At 43.4% G+C, this 25,774-nt stretch overlaps 1 protein-coding gene across 1 annotated transcript in view; it reads left to right on the top strand.

The window, feature by feature from the left end:
* Positions 1-25,774, top strand: part of CFAP61 (cilia and flagella associated protein 61) — a 239,479-nt gene that overhangs the window by 76,211 nt on the left and 137,494 nt on the right. Inside the window, exons 13-17 of the mRNA XM_059705429.1 lie at positions 2,487-2,626; positions 8,855-8,981; positions 10,929-11,006; positions 17,173-17,379; positions 20,439-20,573. Coding sequence (XP_059561412.1) covers positions 2,487-2,626; positions 8,855-8,981; positions 10,929-11,006; positions 17,173-17,379; positions 20,439-20,573 — 687 coding nt within the window. The remainder of the gene's footprint in view (positions 1-2,486; positions 2,627-8,854; positions 8,982-10,928; positions 11,007-17,172; positions 17,380-20,438; positions 20,574-25,774) is intronic.

The following is a 25,774-nucleotide window of genomic DNA, read 5'->3' as shown; positions in this document are numbered from 1 at the left end:
TAACCAACGTGTTATCACTTTATTGGAGAAAGAAATTGGGGAAGGGAGATAACTGAGGGACACGTGGGTTATTATAAAGACTTTTTCCATACTGGCTTGTAAGTTAAGAAAAGTTAACAACTGTACTTCTTCAGTTGGCCAGTTACAAGCAGATTATCTACTGCTTCATTTTTTCCTTGGTATTCTTTATAGTGAAGCAAAAACCAAATACAGTTGGATTATGTTGCCTGAAAGCTTTGTGACCATGGATTGTATACCCTCATTTTGTTAATATAATGAAACCTTGCAATAATGTTCTCCACCATATTTTTTAAATTACCTTTAAGGCATTTCAAAGCTTATAAAGCAATGTAGATTATCCTAAAATAGGACTTACGAAGTTGGTTTGCTTCAGAGATGCCCACAGATAATTTTTTTCTTTGTTTTTATTGCATTTTGAAGAGAAAGAAAGGGAGGGGGAGAGATAGAAACATTAGTGGTGAAGAGTATCATCAATTGATCGGCTGCCTCCTGCACAACTCCCACTGGGGATCCAGCCCACAACTTGGGCATGCGCCCTAACTGGGAATCGAACTAGTGACCTCTTGGTTCATGAGTCAGTGCTCAACCATTGAGCCACACCAGCCAGGTGCCCCAAAGTTATTTCACTAAACTTAATTCATTCCTATTTTGAAGTCCATGTAAAGGCAGATGTTTTGGTATCACAAAAACAATGATGGATTTAAAAAGGTAAAAGAAATATTTACTTTTTGGTTTTTTTAATCCTCCACCTGAGGATATGTTTGTATTTATTGAGAGAGAGAGAGAGAGACAGACAGACAGACAGACAGACATTGATGTGAGAGAAACATAAGTTGGTTGCCTCCCTTATGCACCCTGACCAGGGATCAAACCTGAAACCTAGGTATGTGCCCTGACTGGGAATCGAACCCTCAGCCTTTGGGTGCATGGGATGACGCTAAAATCAGCCGAGCCACCTGGCCAGGGCAAGGCATGTTTACTTTTTCATTCTATCTTATTTCAGGAGTTGGGGAGACAGAAATAAGATACCTTCATTACTTCATTCTGAGTCCTTCAGATCCAAGTCACAGCAACTCATTAGCGTCTCCTCCTCTTGGAGGAGGCCCACCGAGACTTGGCACCCAATGCTTATTTGCACTTCCTCGCATTTAACAACTTGACTCTAATGTCCCCAAAAGGAGCTGTGTTATTTTGCTAGAAAAAAGGAAGATTAGGTCAAACAATGGTTCACTCCTTTGGGTTGCACAAATGTCCCCAGGGCTTTGGATTAACATAAGTAATACCTTCACAGAGTTCAGGAGGAGGCAGGATCCCAAAGGGACAAATTAGCTCTGGGACGAGCAGGCTATTCCTACAGGCAGCCGGCCGAGGGCTAAATGGATATGCAGGGCACCGGGGTCGGTGGTCGGTGGTCGGTGGTCGGGGACCGCAAATTCGAGCTGCATAAATGTTCCAGCAGACACATTAAAAAATATAAAAGATACAGGTGAACTCAGCTTTAACAATGTATTTTATTTAACTCCATATGTCCAAAATCTAATCATTTCAACATGTAATCAGTATGAAAAGTTATGAATGAGATACTTTACACTGTTTTTCTCCATTTTTGAAATTCAGTGTATATTTTACACTTATAGCCCATTCAATACAAGTAGTAATTTTTCATCAGAAACACTTGATCTGCATTTAGATTTTATAAAATTTACAGTTGAATAGTAGATTCGGATTACCAAGTTGTTGCAAACATACATAAAACGTTTCCAATAACTGAGTTCAGTGTCAGTTTTTAAATTAAAATTCAGTTCAATTAAAAATTTAGTTCCCGGGTCTCAGTAGCCACATTTAAAATGCTCAGTGATCAGATGTGGCTGCTGGCTACCATGTTGGACTGTGCAGATCTAGAAGGTGAGTGGCAGCTGTCAGGATATGTGGACCCTTCTGTGTCGACTAACTAAGCCCACTGCCCACGTTAAACATGTCCTTAGATCTGTTCACCCAAAGGGGATCATGTCATGATAACATACACAGACATCTCTTCATGTATAATCACAGGATTTCAGAAGAGAAATGTCCTCTCACAGAGGAGGGGACCAGGCTGGTACAATACCACCTAGTAAGCCCCGGCCCTTTGCTGTGACACCACACTCCCTCGTTCACTCCTGGCAGCAGTTGAGTCTGAAAGGGCAAATGTCCTAACAATCTACTTCCACAAAGGAGCCAGGCCAAATGGGTTCCAGCATTCATAATATTCATTCATCCAGGGTTCAGTCAGGCGCTGGCGGTTGCTTACCCTGCTCAGTTTTATATGATTACTTTCCAAATAATAGGAAAGTTTAATTTGCATACCCTCTCCTTTACACATTTTACTCCTGTTTTCTTTAGTGTTTTACAGCAGGAATTTTGTTCAGTGTGGTGATAAATGATTTCTGATGGTCTTTCCTTGTGTCCTGCTCCCGTCATGTTAGGACAAGAGCTTCTGCCTCATCTCTCTGCCGCATCTCACCCCTGAGTTTGTCCTCATCCAGAACTTTGTGAAGGTGGTCCCCTTCAACAGCTGCACCCTGGACCAGGATCTCTACGTCTTCCACCGGGCAGGATTGCTCAAGTAAGGGCACGCGCCTTTGGCCAAAAGAGTATCCATTAAGTTAAAAAAAAAGAGAATGGAATAAGGAGCTCCCTACCATTTCAACGTAATGATTTATTTTTAAAATTGTCTGATTGGCAGCAGGAGGGCTTGATTAAGTGATTTTAACTACTACATTTCGGGACAGAGCCATATCAAGAAGTTACATATCCAGTCAGATATTAAAAAATAGGTAACTCTACAATAATCAAAGTGATGCCATGTTGGTAGATTCTATGGATAAAACAATGTAAAACAAGGAAGTTCCACCATAGGCCACAATATAGTAAGAATTTAGAGAGTGTGTGTGTGTGTGTGTGTGTGTGTGTTAGTAAGGGTACGTCTAGACATAGGTGTATGACAACATTTTTGTCAAAACAGTGGGAAAAGGAATGTTAATTCTATAAATGGTGGTACAAAATAAAGATTAAAATGTTCTTCATAGTCCACAGGAAAATAGATTCCCAGGTGATTGAAGAATTAAATGTAAATATTAAAGTCATACAAAATTAGATAATAAATCTAGTGCTAGGTTCTGTGCCAAATTCTGAGAATACAGCAGGGAACAACATACAGACATGTCCCTGATCCTTTCAAAGCCCATAAACACTCGCGTAAAGGTAAACCTGCAGATGTGATGGGTGTACCAGCAATGGGTACGTGGTTCTGTACATATGTATCATTGGGAGGTTCGGCCCAGTCAGAGGAAGCTTTCCTGAGGAAGAAGGTTGAGTGCTAGATAAGTAGTGTGAGTGAAGATGGATCTTTATCATGTTACACGATGGGAAAGTTCTTTTTAGAGCATGGAAGAAAAAATTAAGGTGTTTTTTTTTTTTTTTTTTTTAGTATATAATGTTTTTTGAATCGCCCTAATTTAATTAAAATGCAACTGACTAATAGAAGGATATTTTAAACGAATATGCCATACACAGTGTTGGTATATTTAATATATAAAGAGCTTTAATTAACCAATAAGATGACAATTTAATATCTGAATAGAAAAACTAACAACAACAAAGACCAGACTATTTGCATATGAAGAAAAACAAAAAGTAAAATCAATGGGTGTTTTAAAATCTTTGAACTTATCTGTAATTAGGGAGAAGAAACCAAAGCAAAAATGAGATCATTTTGGTCAATTGGTAAGAAATAAAATTTAGAAACATTTAATTCTTTTTTTTTTAATAGATTTTATTGATTTTTTTACAGAGAGGAAGGGAGAGAGATAGAGAGTTAGAAATATCGATTAGAGAGAAACATCAATCAGCTGCCTCCTGCACATCTCCCACTGGGGATGTGCCCGCAACCAAGGTACATGCCCTTGACCGGAATCGAACCTGGCACCCTTGAGTCCGCAGGCCGACGCTCTATCCACTGAGCCAAACCAGTTTCAGCAGAAACATTTAGTTCTTAATGAGACAAATATAGCACCAGTCAGAATGTAAATTAACATGAAATTTCAAAGGGCAATTTGGCCAGAATGCTAAAGTAGTTCATATCCCGTTACTCTTTAATTCCACTCCCAGAAATATGTCCTATGAAACTTGTTGCTGAGATGTAAACAAAAATTTATGTATGAAGATGAAAAAATATTGGAAATACTCTTATCCAATAGTAAGAGAGTGCTTAAATACATTATGGTACCTATATGAAGGAATCTAAAACTATGTTTGTGATTCATTTAAAGAATATTTAATAATGAAAATGCTCATAATGTAATATTAGCCAATGAAACATACCAATATGTAAAACAGCACTTAAATATGACCTAACTTTTCAAAGAAAGAGAAAACATGTAAATTAAATGGACGGAAAGAAGACGTGCAGATGTCATGGATGCTGTGGTGCCCACCCAGGCCCACCTCGTGTGGAGGGTGCCATGAGCTCACCCTAATAGACCCCAGTATGCAGATCTCTGTGTGAGGCTGCCACCCAGGGAACCTGCCCTGTAACACGGGAGATGGTCAGTGGTTGCCTCTGGGTGCTATTAGGAGTCTCGTACATGATTTTTAATGTTCTTCTTTATGTTGCCTAAATTTTGGAATTTTTCCACACCAAACGTGAATATTGGCTAGGATTCTTCCACTGACAAGTGGTAGAAACCCATCAAATTGGCCTCTGTAACTAGAGAATATATTGGTGCCCAGAGCAAAGTAAGAATTCAAGGGCAATGCTGCTAAATCAGAAAACTGACCCTGTTTGATTTGTCTCTTCCGTCTTGACCCTTTCTCAGACTGGTGCTTCCTCAGCGGTTGCAGGATCGGGGAGGTGGCTTTAGACCTTTAATCACACCAAGTCCAACAGGGAAAGAGTGGTGGTATGCCTCCTTCTAGGAGCCCTAGTACAAAAGCCTATTTGCATCTCATTGGCTCAGATTGGGTCCTGTGCTGATCTGGAACTCATCACTGGACCAGAGGCCGCTGGTTGGCATCAGCTAGGTCTGTTCCCAAAGCTCGGAGGTTGGGTGGGGAGGAGTGTACTGCCCAACACAAATCTGGGGACATTCCTGGAGAAATGGGCCATTGAGCCACTCCCCACAGTGCTCTGCTATTAACAAGTGCTCCATTTGCTTTGTATGCACATTGAGGATTGAAAAGCACTGGAGGGGAATATATCATTTTTATGAATATGGGTATATCCTTTAGTAGATTGTGAGCCCTAGCCAGTTTTCTCAGTGGTTAGAGCATTGGCCCACAGACTCTAGGGTCACGGGTTTGATTCCAGTCAAGGGCATGTACCTCGGTTGGAGTCGGGGCACACATGGGAGGTAACCAATTAGTGTGTCTCACTCACATCAATGTTTCTCTCTGTCTCTCCCCTACCCTTCCACTTTCTCTAAAAATTAATGGAAAAAATATCGTCCCATGAGGATTAATAAAAAACAAAGAAATACACAAAAAAGAATTGTGATTCTATCTCCCCTCCAAATACAGATTTTCTGTAACCATGTGAGCCACACCCACTTTAAGCCTTTTGTTATCTCTCGAGGTGCTAAGGCCCTTCCTTCTGTATTGCATAAACAGACCCTTGGGCTAGATTTTATAAGAACGCACATACGAACTATGGCAGTTGTACCGATTTTTATCTAATCATGCCAAGTAATGCCTTAATTTCTCTAATCTCTCTCTAGTTTTTGTCTTTTCATACACACCCTGCCTTTAACCTGTGGTTTTCTAACGCCATTTTTATAAATTTCTAAAACTTAGATTAATAGTGGGAATGCTTTCAGTTGGAAATAAAAGAAAATCCAATTCACAATGGCTTCAAACCACAGGGCATGTATTGACTCAGATAACTTGGAGATAAGCAGGGCTTTAGGGTTTGAATCTTTGGGGTCTTGGACTCTTTCCTTTTTCCACTCGGCTCTCCCTGGTGTCAGTATAGCCTGGTGTTGGCTTCCATCATCTTGGCAAGAGATTGCTGCCTCCGGGCTGCAGTCCGTGCACCCCTGCAGAGAGGGAGAGCTGGCCGAAGGCACAGGCTCCCTTTCCCAGAGGGCCCCGCACACACCCTTACAGACTATTGACTTCGCAGAGTGTGCCAGCCGCATTCCAGGTGCTGGGGAAGCAGACAGAAATCCTCACTCTCATGGGCCTGCATTCTAGTTAGAGGAGAAAGCCATAAGTAAAGGGGAGAGATAAAATATAGTATCGTGTAAGCGAAGTGGGGGAGTGTAAAGAGTACAGCAGGTGAGGGGAGAAGAGATGCTGGGACGCAGGGGTGTGAGGGGAAGGCCCCTCGGGAAAGAGCTGAGGGAGGAAGCCACATGGGCACAGCCAGGGCACAGGACATCCGCATCTGCTTTTTTTATACCATGGTTTTCAAGTACGTTGTTTTCTTCCATTTTTCGCTTCACTTCTCCTGACATTTGGGATGAATTGTCCTTGGTCTTAAGTTTGCTTACTTTAAATTTCATGACCTCCTGTTCTGGTCTCCCACCCATTCTTGTGTTCCTTCCCTGGGGAAATTATATTTGTGTTTGTCACCTGGCCTCTGGCCGTTCTGGTGAGGCCGGGACTCATCATTCATCCAACTGTTAGCTGCCTCTACCTCTTCTGCCAACAAAGGCCGCCAGGCTCCCTCACATTTCACTTACCACTGCTGGTCTTTGAGGAAAGAACAAATTCTAATACTTGTTCATTTTAAATTTGTACAAGCTGAAGACTTTTTCATTGTTTGTTTGTTTGTTTGTTTGAATCTTCACCTGAGGATATTTTTCCCATTGCTTTTCAAAGCGGGGAGGGAGGGAGGGGGAGAGAAAGAGAAATAGAGAGAGAGGAGAGAGAGGGAGAGAGAAATATCCATGTGAGAGAGACATATCAACTGGTTGCCTCTTGCACATGCCCCGACCTAGGGCAGGGAGCAAACCCCAGCCCTTGACCGGGAATCTAATCTGCTACCCCTCTGTGTGCAGGCTCTAACCTTTGAGCCACCGGCCAGGGCCTAACTGTTTTCACATTTTTTACTTTATATCATGATTTCTAGGATGTTTTCAAACTTAATATGAGATTAGGATGTGGTATCAACTATTATTCTTCCTTTTTGCCCTGCTTGCCCATCTGAACCTTCACGCTGGCTTTTCCTTCTTGTTTATTCACGAATGGAGAGCGCTCTGTCCACCTGCCTGCCCTTCCAAACCAGGCTTTTCTGGAATTTGCCATTTTTTAATTTTGGGGAATATGTTTCAAACTTCTTTTTTTATCCAACTAAAATGTATTGTGCTAGAAATTATTTTCTATGAATAAATATTTACCGCGACGTTAGATCATACCACCAATGTTCAATTTTGCTTGGTAAATAAAAATGCCCTTCGGCAGCTCGCTTCTAAATGGTTTCTCCCCTCAGTGTGTGCGTTCTGTTTGCTTTTCCGAGGGTGAGTCACGATGCCCCGCGTCACTTTTCCTAGCAGGTCACCATTATACCATTTCAGGCCTGTGTCATTATTGAGAGTGTTTTTGTGATATCGGTCCTTCTGGTGCTTTTAATCAGCCTCCTCGAATAGAGCCTGATGGAACACTTCATGTTATCGTTATTGTTTTGTTTTGTTGTTTGGTTTAAACTGTGACTGTTGAATTGTGTTATGATCTGTTACACAGATCACTCCTTTGGAATTTGGAAAGACTCAAATTACCGTTTCTTCTTTCCATAATGTTGTTTTGATTCACGGGCATCAAAAAATTGCCCTATCGCCCTGGCCGGTGTGGCACAGTGGTCGAGCATCAGCCCGCACACCAAAAGGTCTCGGGTTTGATTCCCAGTCAAGGGCACGTACCTGAGTTGCATGTGTGTTCCCTGGCCCTGGTCAAGGCGAGTGTGGAAGGCAACTAATAGATGTGTCTCTCTCACATCGATGTTTCTCTCTCTCTCCTCTCTCTCTCTCCCGCTCCCTCCCTTCCACTTTCTCAAAAAAATCAATGGAGAAAATATCCTCAGGTGAGGATTAATAAAACAACTACAACAAAATTGCCTTATATTCTGCAAGGCTGACTATACATATACTTCTAGGTGTCTAAAACAATTCATTCATTCCATTTGGGGTTTAAAATGCACTGTTAAGTCTTTTTTTTCTACTTTTACATAAAATTTTCTGTTTTGTTATGTGTGAAGTCTCAGTAAATACTATAAATTCTGCCCTTTGAGGCAGAGTCCATCAAAAATGGTAGAGAGAGACTCTGGTGAAGTGGGTGAATTTTCAAGACCCAGCCAGCAAGGGCTTCATCATTTCTCCCTTTCATGCTCTCTAAAAATCAATGGAAAAAATACCATTGGATGAGAAGTAACAAAACAATACAAAAAACAAAATAAAACAATTAAGACTCATGAAGCCAGCCTAGGTTCAATGTAATTTATTAACATCTTAACATACTTAAAAAATTTGAGGAAGAATTTGGCTTTGTGTATGAATTACATATGAAATAAAGCATGGCGCGAACATTTTTAATTCTATGAATCTGAAGGGTGACTTTGTGTGGTCTCTGGTTAATGACATTATCAGTAATTTTCGCCATATTCTTTGCACTTTTTTGTTCATGTGTTTTCCAGGTTTCTTACAGTGAAAGACTTACTTTTATAATTAATCAAACCCCAATGTCATATAAAGATAATTTACTACTGTTGTCTTACATAAATATGTTATAATTCTGTGTCCATCTGGGGGAGAATACATGTTTGGTACTTTAACCTAAAAAAAATGTATTTCTCTTTACCTAGGACGATTAAGATAAGATTAGCCAATTTATTGGATTCTCCTGGTGTTCAAAATCTCGTCAGTAGCCTCAAACTCAGTAAACGCATCTTGGACGATTTAAGGCAATACTATGAGGCTCTCAGAGACCCTGTAAGTACCTGCTATGACCAGGTTGGCTTCCCTTTCATCATGTTATGGGACCACTGTGATCCATGGAGGGTCAACCTGAAATGTCCTTGGACCTCCATGGGAGAATTGTGTGGTGGGGAGCAGCGTGGTGTTAGCAGATGGCAGCAAGAAGAGAAAGAGAAGGAAACTGAGGTTTAAGGAAGTGAGGCTGTTCTCCTCACTGGTGGCCCCCAGACTGTGGTGGTACATGCATGAACCTATACAGGGGATACAATTGGGTAGAACTTAACACACACACATACACACAGTCGCATCAGTGTGTGTTCCCTGCTTGTTGTATTATACTAGTATTTTGCAAAATGTTCCCAGTAGGGCATACTGGGCAAAGTGTAAAAGGAATCTCTCTGTATTTTTCTTAAACAACTGCTTGTGAGTCTACATCTATCTCAATAGACATTTCAGTTAAAAAACAACAACAAAAACAAAAAAACCAAAAAACATTCCCCCCCAAAAAACACCCAGAGAAAGTCAGTTTCACTTGAAACAGTAAAAACCATTAACTTTATTAAGTCCTCATCCTTGCGTGCATGTATTTTTAGTGTTCTGTTTGGGAAATGGGAAGTGTTCACACAGCTCTTTGGCTGCAGACTGAAGTTTGTTGGCTGTTTCCAGGGAAAGGCAGTTCTGCAATAGCCTGAGTTGCATGCTGGCCCGGCCGGCATTTTCACAGAACACCATTTGTACTTGAAGGAACAATTAGCAGACACAATACGGTTATTCAGTCTCAGGTAGTTGGCAGACATTTTCTTTTAAAAGGGGTGAGCTTGTCACTCCAAGAAAACAACTGACAACACTTGTCCCCTGTGTTAAAATTCAAGCTTTCAAGAAAAAATTGGAATTTTGAAAAATCAGGCTCTGCCATTGTGACTTTGACAGCTTCCCAATACTTAACAGGCTTTTTCTGATAAGCCTGGTGGAGATGATACCGAATGGGAGGTTTTGATATTTTGTGATGAAATAGGTCAACATTTGGAAAATCTGAATGAGCTTGGTGTGAACCAGTACATGATGCTACAAAATCATGAGTAGATATAAAAGAATCATTCAAAGTGTAAAGTGGACCGATGAGTGTTAGGTAGTAGTACACACAAAGTTCATTGATATGGTTTCAGATTCCACATTTAAAGATTTTACTCTTTAAACACTACCACTTGTTGAGTTCGGGTGGAGCATCAAAAAAGAAAATCCATAATTATCTGCAAAGATTATTTAAATACTTCTCCCTTTTCCAACTATGTATCTTTGTGAAGATTGTTATTTTTTTTCATGTATTTCAACCAAAATAACATGTTATAACATATTGAATGCGGAAGCAGATATGAGACTCCAACTGTCTTCCATTAAGCCAGACGTCAGAGAGTTGCAAAAATATGAAACAATGCTACTTCTTGTTCTATAAATATTTTTGTCAAATTAAAAAAATTGTTTCGATTAATAGGTTAAACAAAAATTCAAAATGGTCTCAGGTTTAATTACTCATACAAAAAACAGTGACATATGCATATAAACCAAAGCTCTCTGGGGTCCTCTGGGCATAGGGGTCCTGAGGTCACAGTATTCGAGAACCGCTGATGTAGAGCTAAAGAAAGATTCTGAGTCAAGGCAATGCCATTTGAATCGTAGAGTCATTCTTTACTAGCGGGAGAGCTTGGCAAGTTACTCAGCCTCTTACACCTCTTTTTTTCCTAAATGAGGCAGATATACTAGTAATGATAATACGTATAGGGTTGAGTGAAGATGAAATGAACACAGGGCGGCCATGTAACTTGCTACATGGCCCAAAGGTAAGTGGTGATAGATTGTGGTTCTGACCATTGTGTGATCATGGTTCAAAACTACTATTGACTGCTATCAGAAACATTGATGGCAATATTTTCAAGGGTCTTAAAAATATGTTCATCTTTTCAGGGTGGAACACCACTGCGGGCATTTGTAGCTGATGTGGCAAAACAAGTAGTTGGCATTGCAGTGATCAGAGACGAAATGGTAAATTGCGGAATGGGTATTAATTTCCTTGATTGTGCCTCTTTATTTCATGAAGTAGCACACAATACCTCTTTTGAAGTTTCATTTTTACTTATTTAATATGAATGCCTCTTATTCCTTGCATCCCACTTGACAGCCTCTTAAATTTTCATTTTTTCAGTTCAAAAGTGTTTAAAATATTACAAAGAGTACATGAACACATTCACATTCTAAAAATTCACATAATCTTCCACCACCAGCAAAAAAGAATCCCACTGCTCTTCCTGAAGGATTACTACTATTGAGAGTTAGGCATTTGTCTCTCCCAACATTTTTCCTCACACTTGTTTACATGCTGTGTGTGTGCGTGAGTGTGCGCACGTGCAAGCGTCTGTTTTGTCAAGTGGACATATGAATTTATGTTTTCCAAGTGTACAGTTACTCCAAAGTACTTACTACTTGGTAGTTCATTTTTGCCTTACTGATTTAAAATGCTGCCTTTATATTATTAAGTTTCCATGTGCCTGCATCTATTTTCACTCTCTATTCTGTTCCATGGATTTATTGTTGGTATCTATTGCATTATTCTGTGCTTTGCTATATGGTGGGCGAGTTTTCTCTCATTTGTCTTTTCTCCTAAATTTTAATGGTTTTACTTTGATATTTTCTCTTCCAGATAAACCTTGTAATACTTACTATGAATTTATTTATATTTATGTAGATTTTATAGAACAATTTAGGAAGAATTGACAAATAAAATATTGAGGGGCTTCTTGTAGGAACATAGCTTTCTCTATTTTTGTTGTAGTGGTGGTTGAATTCTTTTGGGTTCTTTGGAAAACTTCTTAATATATATTTTTTTATTGATTTCAGAGTGAAAGGGAGAGAGAGAGAGAGAGAGAGAGAGAGAGAGAGAGAGAGAGAGAGAAACATCAATGATGAGAGAGAATCACTGATCGGCTGCCTCCTTCACGCCCCTGACTGGGGAACGAGGCCGCAACCCAGGCATGTGCCCTTGACTGGAATCAAACCTGGGACCCTTCAGTCCGCAGGCTGTTGCTCTAGCAGCCACTGAGCCAGACTAGCTAGGACCTTCAGAAAACTTTTGTGACTTTGTTCATACAGGCTGTGTGTGCTGGATACTGTTTACCCCTGCAGGTTCACTCCCTGCCTTTCTCTAGCTTGTTCTGTCCCAGGAAGCCTAACCTGATGGGCAGCATCATGGGTGCTTTGTCCTTTGGCTCCAGTTAGGTTTGACCAATGGGGAACCCTGAGGAGAGGAAGGGAGGAAAGTGAGATTGGGCTGCCTCGGGCTGGTCTCTGCTGAATTCCCTCATCTTTTCAAGGCAGCCTCTTCTCCATGACTCTTACGGGATTCCAGCAACCGGTACCTCTCATGAGGGTGGTAATAGCTTGCAGTTGCTGCTACATCATCGCTACTGGTTTCTCTGCATCCTGCCCCCTCCTTGTAAATGGTCCCTTTGTTAAACTCCAGTTATGCTCATTTGAACATACCATCTGTTTCCTGCTGGGACCCTCTCCAACACAATCCTGGACATTTAGGATTTATTTCTACATGTTTTTATTTTTTTATTTTTCTGGGTATTGTGGATAGACACACTGTTTTCAATGTACTTTCAAAATGTTTATTTTGATATGTGGGAAAACTATTAATTTTGTATTCTTGTATTCAACCAGCTTTTTGAAGGCTCTTATTAGCTCTGAGAGCTTTTTCACTGGTTCTTTTCTGACCCATCATAACTTCTACCATCATTCTACTGGTCAGAGCAGTCCCAGGACAGGCTCAGATTCCAGGGATGGAGAAATGGACTCCAACTCATGATGTGACAACTTCTCTCTGTAGATAGTGCGAGGGACAGGGGCTACCATCAGGGCCAACTTTGAAAGGCAGCATCCGCCACGCCTTCTTTTAAAAATGTTTATACCTTATCCCCCACCCCCCCCCCACCCCCCAGTTTTATTGTATGTTTAGAATAGCATTGCATAGTAGTGTTTATAATGGGTACTTTTGAGGTGTTTCTTATTTTAATGGGAATGATTCTGCATTTCCCTCCATTTAGTGAAATATTTGCCGTAGTTACTGGGAGAAGTTGTTAATCAAGGCAAGGCAGCTCTCTCCCATTTCTAGCTTACTGAAAGTTTTCATTGTGAGTGAGTGTTGAATTTTATCAAATGTGTTTTTGGCATTTATGGAGATGTTCATATGACTTTATTCCTTTAATGTATTCAAACTCTCCTTATCCTTAGATTCATTTCTCTTTTGATTCAATATGTCTTTGAGTAATTCCTTTAGAGAGGGTGGTAGGTAGTGTCTCTGAGTACATACATATACAAGAAGCTTTTATTTTGTCCTCACACTTGAATATTTATTCACTTGTGTATAGAATTCTTTTTGTTGTTGTTAATCCTCACCCGAGGATATTTTTTTCCATTGAATTATAGAGAGCCTTGGAGGAAGGGGAGGAGGGGGAGAGAGAGAAATACATCAATGTGAGAGACACATTGATTGTTTGCCTCGCGCCCAAGCCCAAGCAGGGCTGGGGATTGAACCTGAAAACACGGTATGTGCCCTTGACCGGGAATCCAACCTGCGACCCTTGGTGTGTGGGCCGACACTCTAACCACTGAGAAACACTAGCCAGGATGTGTATAGAATTCTTATACAAATTATTTCTCATCAGAATGTTGATTTTTTTTTACTCTCATTGTCTTTCAGTGTCCAAGGTCACTGATATAAATAAATATGTGTTTGTTTTCTCTCTCTCTTTGGTATGTTTTCTTCTATGTTTTTTTTATACCTGAATTTGTGAAATTTTACGAAGAAGTGTCTTATGCCTTTTTTGAACTTAGGAACATCTTTCTTCTATGATTTTATTAACTGTTTCTTCCCTTTCATTTTCTCTATTCTCCTCTTTTTGGATTCCTTTTTAGATGGATATTAGACTTTTTTAATTGATCCTTTACTATCTTTTAACTTTTTTCTCATATTTGTTAATCTCTTGTACATTTTTCTAGATTTCTTTAATTTGTCTTCTGGATCCCTAATTCAGTCTTCAGTCACGTCTATTCTATTATCCAGGCCCCCTTTTGGAATTTTAATTTCAGAGTTCATATATTTAACTTCCAAGTCTCTTGTTTCTTTTTTGTAGCCGCTTGTTTGTTATGTTACATTCAAGATCCTTTGTGGTACCTCTGAGGACAGTGAGTAGCTTTTTTTTTTTTTTAATTCTCTTCTGTTCCCTAAATAACCTCTGTTTTCTCTGGAGTGTAAGTTGTATGTTTCCCTATTCTGGTCTTTTGCATTTGTCAGTTTTCCTCCAAAGTCTGTTCATGTCATGAATGACAGATCAGATTACCAGTATGGCTGTCTGGCATGGGTATGCTTGACAGTTGTCTCCATTGCCTCTCCCCAGTCACTGGAGGCCTGCCCACTCCTCATATCACTGGGAGGGGCACCAGTTGTCTGGCTTCTTCTTGTGGTGCTTGGTGGTGGTACTGGCGGCAGCAGGCAAGGACCAAGGTAGGAAGGGTTCACCTAGTGGTAGAGAACTTCGGTATGTTTCCTTCTAAGGTGAAACTGCCTTACTCTTTTGTCTCTTCATCACTCCCCCTCATTATTTTAGAAATAATTTTTTGTTTAAGTGTAAGGGATTTGGGATGGGAAGAAAATTAGATGCACATGGCCCATCTGCTGTTTTGAGCTAATAACCTCTATTGGTTCTTTGTTTTGGTTTCTACCGATTTCTCAGCCCTACACTTATTACTCATTTTATTTTATAATGAGGGATGCCTCCTTGATAATTAAGTAAAACATGTTAAGTGTAAAGGCAGGTATAGGGTCAATGCAGACAGAAAGGTCAGACATTGCCAGAATTGCCCTTGGATACCACACTGGCCTGGTTACCCCAAACCCCGTTTCGTGCGCGCGTGTGTGTGCATGTGCGTGCATGCATGCGTGTGCATGTGCGTGTGTGTGTGTGTGTGTGTGTGTGTGTGTGTGTGCTGGAAAGACAAGGAACCTTGAGGAGCTTAGACACAACCCTCACAGTTTTCCAGGATATTCCAGTGTCAGCCTTGCCAATCACAGCATAAATAAAGTTCCTTGCATTTTTCAATTCTTCTTCTTTAAAAAGAAATTTTTTATTGATTTCAGAGAGGAAGGGAGAGGGAGGGAGAGACAGAAACATCAATGATAAGAGGGAATCATTGCTCGGCTACCGCCTGCATGCCCCACACGGAGAATCAAACCTGCAACCCTGGCATGTGCCCTGACTGAGAATTGAACTGTGACCTCCTGGTTCATAGGTCAACGCTCAATCACTGAGCCATGCCATCCGGGCCAACTCCTCTTCTTGAAAGTGTGCCTTTAGGACATTTTTACTGTGAAAAGTAAGACGAAATATAAGTAGGTGCTTTTCAGTCTGCACGCGGTTTGATTTTTCCTGCATATCAAGTGTGTGCACTGCTGTCATGAGAGAGTCACGTGCCCTGGTTTTTGCCCGGCCCAAAAGAAGTAGGAGCCGTGTGTGCAGTATTTCCTTTCACAAGTAAACACTCACCGGTCCTTTAAATGACCTTCCACCGTGTAAAAAGGTATACGGGTGGTTGGAGTGTCGTCCTGTGCACTAAAACTTGGCAGATTTGATTCCTGGTCAAAGCACATACCCAGGTTGCAGGTTTGATCCCTGGTCAGGGCGAGTGCAGGAGACAATCGATCAATGTTTCTCTCTTACATCAATGTTTCTCTTTTTCTCTCCCTTCCTCTATCTCTAAAAATCAATTTAAAAATTAAAAAAATATACAGTCATGTGCCACATAACAACGTCCATGACAGACCACATATAGGACGGTGGTTCCATAAGGGTATAATAGAGCTGACAAATTCCTATCACCGTCAGGGCCGTCCTAATGTCATAGCCCAGTGCAGTGCTCACTCACGTTTTTGTGGCGATGCTGGTGTAAACAAACCCACCAGTCATATAAAAGTGTAGCACATGCAGTTACATGCAGTACGTAACACTTGGTAATGGTGATAAATAACTATGTTGCTGGGTTACATAATGTGCTATACTTTTCATTGTTACTTTAAAATGTATTCTTTCTACTTATAAACAATAAAGCCTGGCCCCAGCGGGTTTGGCCTGCAGACTGTTGTTTCCCGCCAGGGCCACGTACCTCCGTTGCAGGCTGGATATCCTGGCCCGGATGCATGCGGGAGGCAGTCGTTCGATGTGTGTCTCTCACATCGACTTTTCTCTCTCTCTAACTCTCCCCCTCCCTTCCGCTCTCTCTAAAAATCAGTGGGAAAATATCCTCTGGGGAGGATTCACAAAAATAAAAGAAAGTCTGCGGTAAAACAGTATGGCATCTTAGACATCTCGGGTTTACTGAGTCTCTCGATGCCATCGTTTTCTCTTGTGCTTGATTTAATCTTGTGCTGTTTTGTACAGTGACATGCAATACAGGCTCGTGGCCTAGGAGCAACAGGCTAGACCATACAGCCTATGTAGGTAGAGGCGTACCATCTACGTTTTGTGTACCTGCACTTTATGCTGTTCGCATGACAAGACCACCTAGCGACGCATTTCTCAGAGTGTATCCCAGTTGTGAAGCGGCGTGTGACTGTGCCACAGAGAGATAACAAGTTAAGGAGTGCCGATGGATGAGGTCCAGCCTCACAGTTTTATTGTAGGCCCACCCAGCCACATGTGCCAATCAAAGTGTGTGACTTGTGGGGCGGCTCGTTTCCACATTAACATGCGATGGGAACAGTAACGAGTCCAGTGGATGCTGTTGGGGGGGTTGTCCTGCTCCTGACATCTGCACATGAGTGGTCGGTCGTGCTGACCAGCTCATGCCCCCTTTGCCCATCCGCGGCGAAGAGCTGCCGCCCTGCCACCTGGTCACTAGCAGGGACGCAATGCTCTCTGTGAGGAACAAATCCACAGCTAGGCAGCCTCAGAGACAAGCCATCAGAACAATGGCTTTCGTGAGACAGAATTTTTAATTCTTAAAAATTAGCAAGGAGAATGAAGTAGTAAATCAGAGGAGAAAAACATATTTCCTACTATGGTACCTAGACAGCTTTTTAAAATGTATTTATCACCAAACACATGCCGTCTGTTTAACACATGTGCTCACCTGTCCTGCCCTCGCCCCGTTGCAGGATATAGAGTACATCCGGTCTCATTACAACATCGAAGACTTCATCTACTTCAGCCACCACCAGCGCCAGGAGCACGCGCACCTGTTCCATTTCGCCATCAACCCCATTTTCCGGCACTACACCAAGTTCTTCCTGAAGGAGATCTTCCGCCTGGGACACAAGTCCTGTCTCTACTACCCCATCTACCCGGCTTCCCGGGAGGGCAAGGTGAGAGGCACGGTCCCTCGTGTTTCCCACGGGTCAGCGTTCACAGTGGCCTTGGTGCTGCGTGCCATCTTCTGTTCCGACCTCGCTCGGTGGACTTGGATTATAGCGAGGCTCTGAATTCCAGTGGCCAGACTGAGTTTGGCCCTTCCACCACAGTGAAGGTTCAGGGTTTGAATTTCTGGGACAATCACAACCAATAGAACTAGTCGAACAATTTCTTGGCTTTTCCACGTTGACAAAACAGACACTGAAAACGATGCAGCAGTGCTCCGAGGGTCATGAAAACCAAACCATTCCTTATGACGCACCAGGGAAAAGCCAGAAAGATCCCATCGTGTTCTTCAGGCAAAGAGCATTTGAGTGACGAACCCATAGAAAGAGTCAGCTCAATCCTGTGAGGCTGATGTGCAGTCACAGCATTCAAATAAGCACTATAATCACCGCATAAAAGGAATGGGTAGAAGGTGGAGATGCGTGATGCTGACTTAACCTGTCCCTAGCAAGTGCCCTTAGAACTCGGCACCCTACTTGTTACGCTTACGTAGCTGATGCTTTTCTAGTGAGCACATACCTGCTGTGTAGGCAGTCTGTCCGTGTGCCTGCACAGAGAGCAAGCTCTTCGTCTTGCACTCATTTATCCTGCTTTAGCCTTCTTCGTGGCACTTTTCGCTAGCTAACATGTTATCTTTTTCCATGAAGGCAGAGATATTCCTCTGTCTGTTCAAAGTGCCTAGTTGAGTCTCCCATACAGGGTGGGGCAAGAGTCGCTTTACAGTTGTTCCTATGGAAGATCACACAATAAAAATAATACAAGAATTACCTCTGTATTTCACGTACTCACAACTGTAAACCTACTTTTGTCCCACCCTGTGCATGTGCGCGCGCACACACACACACGTATGTACACACTCACTACAGTGTCCTGGTTGCTCCTCAGGGAAGGGCCTCTTCAAGCTGGATTTCCCAGGCGTTTCCTGCATGCTGTTCCTCCACCACTGGCAGCCTGGTCCTCAGCTTGAGAGGTGATGAGATTCCACCTCCAGACTAGGTAGAAACTGTCCCAGATCCCATTCATGACCGAAAACTTTCTCACGCTCTGCCTAGAAGCTCTGATGTTACCATATTTCTACAAGTGAGCTAAGCATTTTTTAAATGGTCTTATACATTAAACTTAAAAACACTCTAAAGTGTATGAGTACAGTCACATAACAAAAGCCTTTTAGAGAAGTATATAGGGAATGGTGAAGAAAGAAAGAAGGAAAAATGTGGAAAAGAGTTTTATTGGGATACAGACATGTTTTAGTGATGATTTTTTTATTTTTATTTTTGGCCACAATGCAGCACTGCATCAGTGTGAATGCCCTAGATTTGAGCTTAATGAGATGGGAAGGTAACAGTTTTGCTGGAAGATCCTGGTCCTGCACAATTTCTTTTTAGTTTGCTGTCGGCCAGTTGCCAGCTTGGTGACCTTCGGGTTGTGATATTAAACTCTTAGTTTTTACTCATCATGTTGCATGCCAGCGCCAAGCTGATAGAAAGTTCTTTTGCATCCATAATACAAACAGCATCTTGGACATTCTGTTGAATGCCCACGTATTTACATAGATTCGGAATATGCTATGCACTGTTTCATATGGGGCGCAGATACAGTTGGGAACAGATTTCCTCAGTCTGCACTTCCGGGCGACTCACACATATACATTTAAACAAGTGTAAGAAGCAGTACCAAACAATTCAGGTCAGGATTTTCAGATTCTGCTGTAAATGAGTCCCCAGGCGACAGAAGTGAGAGTGAGCTCCGGGCTCATGTTATGAAGATGGTTTCCTCCAACCCCCCCAGCGCGGACATGGACTGAGAGATCTCCCTGGACATGGACAGAGCTCTGGCTGGGAGCTCCTGAGTCTGTGCTCAGTGGGTAAAGTCAGGCTGCGAGATTCTGTGGGGAAGGATTTTAGAAATCCCTTCTAGAAGCTCTTAGAAATGCCTGGGGGCATTTTAGAATAGCAAGTAAGTCACAGGTAAACCAGCTTATTTATTAAACTACACCTACAGTTTAGTTTTATTTTCTTTATTTTCCAGCTGAATTACAATCGATATATCTTTTAAAATGTTGGTTTCAAAAGGACTTGTATGCATGCATATTAGCATAACCAATGGACACAGACACTGGGGCGACGGGGGCTTGCCCAGGGTGGGAATTGCTTGCCCAGTGTCAATCAGGAAAAAGGGAGACATATGTAAAACTTTAGACAATAAAAAAAATGTGGGTTTCACAGTTTAAACTCTTGATGTTTAAATGCTTGAAACGCTGAATTAATTTCACCAAAATCCCTAAGAATTCATAGGAAGAAAGATCACCATGTTCAGTGTTCTCTGCCAAGTTTTAAAAATTGAGTAAAGTTTATATTTAAAGCATTCTCCTGAAACACGATTTATCGTAGTTCATTTCAGTAACCATACATTTGAGTCATAATTTAGTATTAATTTAAATCAAAATAACACGCTCTAATTCCCCCACCTACCCCGCACTCCCCAGTTTCATCATTTTATTTCAAAACACGGGTTTTATCACCAGAGGCCCAGGGAAGGGGCTGTGCTCTCACAAACAGGAGGATTTTCACCTCTGCGCCCGGTTGCCCTCAGATGACATTTTTCTCTCCGCGCCTCCTTACAGCAGCTCGCGCCACACACGCAAAGGTTAACAGGACGCAGATAACACAGCTTAATGGGGTCAAATGAAGCTGATTCATGTTCGCTGTGGAGAAGAATATCCTCCTGGGGAAAATACTTGTACTGAAAATCCCATCAACCAAACCACTTGTTTATCTGTCATTCCCACAGAGAGAGTAATGTAATTACTCTCGTAATTATCTTCATTAGTGTCAGGCATTATCCGCAATTCATTCCTCTGCTCGGCGAGCGTGTTTGTTTATTTGCTGGGTTTTTCCCCCTCCGATTTGGCCGCGTGCGGGGCTGTGTGTTTGGGAAGCCACGCGCAGGCATCTGTGCTGTGAGGCTCTGACATTTCCTCCCCTAAGTGGAGATTGCTGTCTTGCAGTTCCAGAGCTCCTACGCCCACTCCCTGACGTCCGCCCTTCATTACTTGGTTCCCGTGCGACCACGACGACAGATTGTCTATCCTCTGGAAAAGCTTGGCATCAACGCTCCATCAAAGGAGGTCTCCAAGGAACCGGTGGGTAGCCCGGCGGCAGCAGGCAGGAGGCGCGGTGCCAGCTCGGGCGGGCGTGGCAGATGGGGTGGCAGCACCGTCTTCTCGGGAGCAGGCTGCTTCTTAATTACAGGCAGCCTGGCGCGCGTGCCCTCCCCGGGGTGCCCTGCAGAGGCTCCCCTGCAGTCCTTCCCTCAGGTGGTCATTTCCCAGTAAAGCCTAAGACAGGAGCCTCCCCCCTCCCTTCACCCCCTGGCCCCTCACAGGCTCTGCTGTGTCTCAGGACAGGTGGCCGGGAGCCAGCCCCCCAGCTGAGCTCTGTTTTCTTTCCCCGTGCTCAAAAGCAGAGCCCCCTTTCCGTCCTGTGTTGCTTGCAAGGCACAGGTGGCCGTTCACAATTCGGACAAGGCTAAGGGAGAAAATGGGGCGGGCTGCACCTAAGATGTTTGGGCCTGAGTCCTAAGTTGGGTTTGTGAGCTCCTCTGCTGGGAGCCAGGATGATGGACAGGAATGATTCGCTGCTCTGGGGTGGCTCGGAGGCTTGGCCGTGGAATGAACGGCCCCAGAACAAGAAAAGGCACAGAAATAAAACCCAGTTCGCTTTCAACGGAAGTGGGCATGTATATGTACACACGGGCATGTATATGTACACACAGCCATGCGCATGGTGTTGTCAAGCTGGCTTACATGTAGGCTTGTAGTGTTTGAATAATACACTTCCACTTAACTAAGTTTCAAAAAATCCCTCAGTGGGCTGACAGCTGTCCATGTGAGAGAGAGAAAAAGGAAAGTGGAGAGTTTAAACTCTCCAGACGTTGAGCCAAGAGGTTGCTCATCAGAGCTGGGTGTGCTAAAATAAGCAGCTCGCGACAACCCCAGCGCTGCAGGAGCGCGCCCCTGCCCTGCTCCCACTTTACTGTGGGTGCCTGGAGGGGTCCCCCACCAAGACCCATCCCAGAGGCAGCTGCCCACTGTGACCCAGGCTGCTTTCAGTCCGACATCTACATGTATCTTTGTCAAAGGTAAATTTATATTTATTTTCTGACAAGTTCTAAATCAGTGGTCGGCAAACTACGGCCCCTTAAGTGTGGCTCTTCCACAAAATACCACGTGTGGGCGCGCACGTACAGTGCGATTGAAACTTCGTGGCCACACTCAAGGGGCCAAAGAGCCGCATGTGGCTCGCGAGCCGCAGTTTGCCGACCACTGTTCTAAATTTATATTGGAGTAGAGACTAAACGCAAATAGCAATTCCTCCCCCTCCCAACTCTGTACGTAGGAAATGTGAAGCGTACAGAAGTAGGGGGCCGCCTATGAAGCGGGGCTTCTGTCTGCGCTGAGAGGTGCTGTCTGATAGCTTTGTGAAACGTGAGTTCCATTTGGCCCATTTCTTCAAGTGAGTTCCTTGGAAAATGAGATTTAAAAACAGACAAAATTCAGGCTTACTTATTTTATCGCTAGCCTTAACAGACATAGAACTGCTCTGTTCAGTTGCTATGAAAGCTTCTGGATGCTTCTCTCAGCCTCTACACTTACATCTTCACAGACCAGTGATGCTTTGCGACGGGCACCTGTCTCAGACCACATGTTGAATGACACTGAAACTGCCAGGTACTCAGCAACCCGCTTCATAATTTTCAACTCTGGGCCGATTTGGGATCTTCTACACCCCCACCCATTTCCCCGCCCTCCCAGGTCATTTTGACGCAATCCCCGGGCACATCATTCCACCCAGGATCCAAGGTGTGTCTCAGCTAGCAGGGCCGCAGCCTGGAAGCTCACGCTCTGTCCACGCTGGAGAGAGGAGTGCACGCCCATCCGGAGGACCTCCGGGAGCACCACCGGGTGACCCGTCTGTGTGTGGAGGTCCTGGGAAACAAGTCTTTTGGAATGAGAGCTAAGACCACATGTGTGGTGCAAAGAGAGCTTCGGGGTCAGGGCGGGTGGCTTCATCTGTACCTGTCACTGAAACAGAGTGTGTATCAGTCATGAAGGGGCTGCATTTAAGATAATGCAGCTGCTGTGTCAGATCAGGTGAGGAGGAGAGACGCTACCCTTCTGCAGCCACTGCCGAGACAGACACCTTCAGGTATGGATGGAACATGTGACTGGGCCAGAACAGTCCGCTGATGACAGGAGTGGCAGGGCTGGGCCGGAGGGCGGGGTACGGAGCTGTTGCCTGGATAGCAAGGGCGCTGTTCTTCTGAGCACCAGGCGCCTCTTCGCCCCCCAGCCCCACCTCCAAACCTCCAGAGCCTGACAGTCTGACAACGTTGACGTGAGCTGGAGCTTCCGGTGGGAGATAGCCAGAGAACACATGGTGTTTCGTTCAAAACAGTCCTGTCATTACTTACCCGGTGGAGTGAATGAAATCGTTGCTCACATTTAACAACCTTTTCTGTGGTCCTGTAAGTGTTCTGGGACCCCCGGAGCCCCCGCCTATTTCAGGACAGAGCAGAGGACAGGCTGTTGAAGTCCCTGGTCCAGAAAGGCCACCGCTTACCCGGGTCGAGCTGATGCTCGGTACCTGTTAGGTTGCGCTGCGTTGTTCATTGTATTGGTGAAGTCTGGCCTTTTTAAGAAGCACTTTTACTGCTACTTGTATTCATTCCTCAGAAGGTTTTGGTAGAGATTTAGATTTAGTAAAAATTTCAGAAATCTTGAAAGTTTGATGAAAGGATTATCAAGAGCATAATCCACATGTGATGGGACCTAGATGTTCAAAAGTTAAAATACTACATTATATTATTTAAAAGTTTTCTTCTTAACATTTTAGGTAGATTTAATGTTTTAGGCTGCTAATCAGAGAAGAAATGAGCCAAATGGAATTTTTTAGGACTTTCTACACAGTCATGAGTGCACTGATTTTTTTTTTCTTTAGAAGAGCAAATAGTATTGCAGCCTTGAACTAAGTGAGCTTAAGCAGTTTCCTTACTAGATGAATTCTGGGCTTTTGACCTTTACGTTTTATATCCCCTCCCCCAGTGCATGGAGATTCAGATGGCCCCTTAGCTCCCCCTCCATGTCTGCATATTTCTCTCGCTGGGCACCCATCGCTCATACCTTTTATCCGATTTAAACCACCTCAGAGTGACCGTTCATCCCTCCCTTTCACCTGGGAAGCCAGTCTTCCAGGAAACAGATCCCTCCAGGCATGAGTAATGGGATAGAAAGCGTTTCATCTCCGTGGGTTGCCAATTTGAATCTGGCACAAGCCAGCAGTGATTGAAATTCATTACCGCGTGGCAGGAAAGATAGTCCCTCCCACCCCTAGGCCCTGGTCCTTTCTGCCTGGTTTGGACGATAGGTGTTCCTGCCACAATATCTTCCCCATTGTTTCTATTAATTGACAGCCTGCCCCATATCAGGCCGTAAGAAAGGACCTGGAAAACATGTAAATGATTTTCATCACACATGACAGAGGTAGGCCCCAAAGAGTCATCATCATATCTCCATGGCCAATCAGGATGGATGCCTGGACAAGAGAGAGGGCTCTTTTTCCAACGAAGACCAGAACCCCGTGGGATGGGCCTGAAAGAGTCATTTCTTAGCTTGAATGGGCGTTCCTGGCGTTTGCATTTACATTCTGAGAATTGTTCCAATGGCAATTCTTTACTAAATAAATGAGCGTGGCCCACTTGTACGAGAACTGCGGTCTCGGGAGACACTCAGAATCTGGCTGAAGGGATGGAAAGGCCATGCTAATCAGAGGCCGAAACAAGTGGACCCACACTTACTTTGGGGCGGGTCTGTGAGCAAGCTTGCTTTCCTCCTTCCTGCCCTGCTACGGGGATGCAGAAATGACTGCGATCAGCCCTTGCCCTCAAGGAGCTTACACTCTAGTGTCAGTATTAAGATGGGACTGCTCAGGTCCTCAACCCTGAGGAGGGAGAGGGCTGCCTGGCCCACAGCGGTGAGAGCCAGATGCACCCCTGGCGCCCTGGGGTGGGACCCGCGCTACAGAGCCTTTCCGGAGTGAATGAGTTTGGTCCCCAGCACTGTTCACTTCCCAGCACTGGGATTTGAAGCGACTCTGACTCGTGATATTAAACACCAGAAAATCTGCTTGGAACTCAAACAGCTCCTGTTCTTGCTTCAGTATCCGTATCAATAGATGCTTCCAATCACCCACTTTTTTCATCACGCTACTTCTTCATTTTGGTTTTCGGTGTTCATAGAATTACAGCGTGCACATCTCTCTCCCCGCCTCGCCTTCAAAAAATTTTGTGGCCGAATCAATCCCTCATCTTTCAGACGACAGAATCGTTTTAGGAATCATACTTGCAGAGCACTCGGTGACTGCCGTCATTTCCTTTATGGTTGCTTATTAGAGATGGTCTGTTTCATTCCCCACTAATGAATTCTTTAAGGCCTCCATTTTTCCTTTATCCTTTTCCCAAAGAAAAATGACGGCTTATTTACAACCCACCCCTCCACCCCCAAGATGCACCCCCTCTTACAGCTAAGTGCTGGCCTGCTTTTTCTGGTATGTGATCTCTCGGGAAGATGTCACTCGCTGGCATCAGTTACCCTTTGAATTGCCCCTTTTCATCTTGGCTGTTCTTACCTCGTCCAGCTATAATTACCATCTGATGGACTGTGCTGGATACTGTTTCACTTGTACATCTGCTGCGCTGGGAAATGGCATTATCCTCCCCGCACCTGCTAGATTTTCCCCAGCTTCATTGTTTCCCGCCTCTTCCTTCAACTTGGAAACTTTCACTCAGGCTTCTCCTGGTTGTACTTGCGGTTGAGGCGCAAGTTTGTGTGCACACGTGCGCGTGTGTTCAAATTAGCCTTGTTGTATCTCCTTAGTAGAAGTTTCTGAAAAGATAAACCCTGTTTTTCAGCATCCTATATGCACGGATCGTTATTTATGTGGCCGTGATGCTATTTTCTTGAAATGAAATTAACCCACTTTAAATCCCCGCCATGAGTCAAGTTTTCATTTTCAAGCCATTTCCTACACATTTAAGCTACCCATGGGAAATGCATTTTCTCTGATTTATGGTGAATCCTTAGAATAATTTATATAAATCCCTTCATGAGCTCTTGTTTTTTCTCCAAACAAACAGTACAAGGTCTATAGTCATTTCTTTCCAATTCTCTGAACACTATCGAGTTCAGTACTATACGTGGTATATATGTTTACATCAGAATGAGTTATAAATCTGTGGATTCTCATTACTATTATAATCCCTCCCTGTTAGAAAGATTATAGAGTA

This window comes from Myotis daubentonii, chromosome 8 (assembly GCF_963259705.1).
Source record: "Myotis daubentonii chromosome 8, mMyoDau2.1, whole genome shotgun sequence".
NCBI lineage: Eukaryota > Metazoa > Chordata > Mammalia > Chiroptera > Vespertilionidae > Myotis > Myotis daubentonii.
The sequence above is the reverse complement of the archived record's forward strand: the minus strand, read 5'-3'. Positions and strand labels throughout refer to the sequence as shown.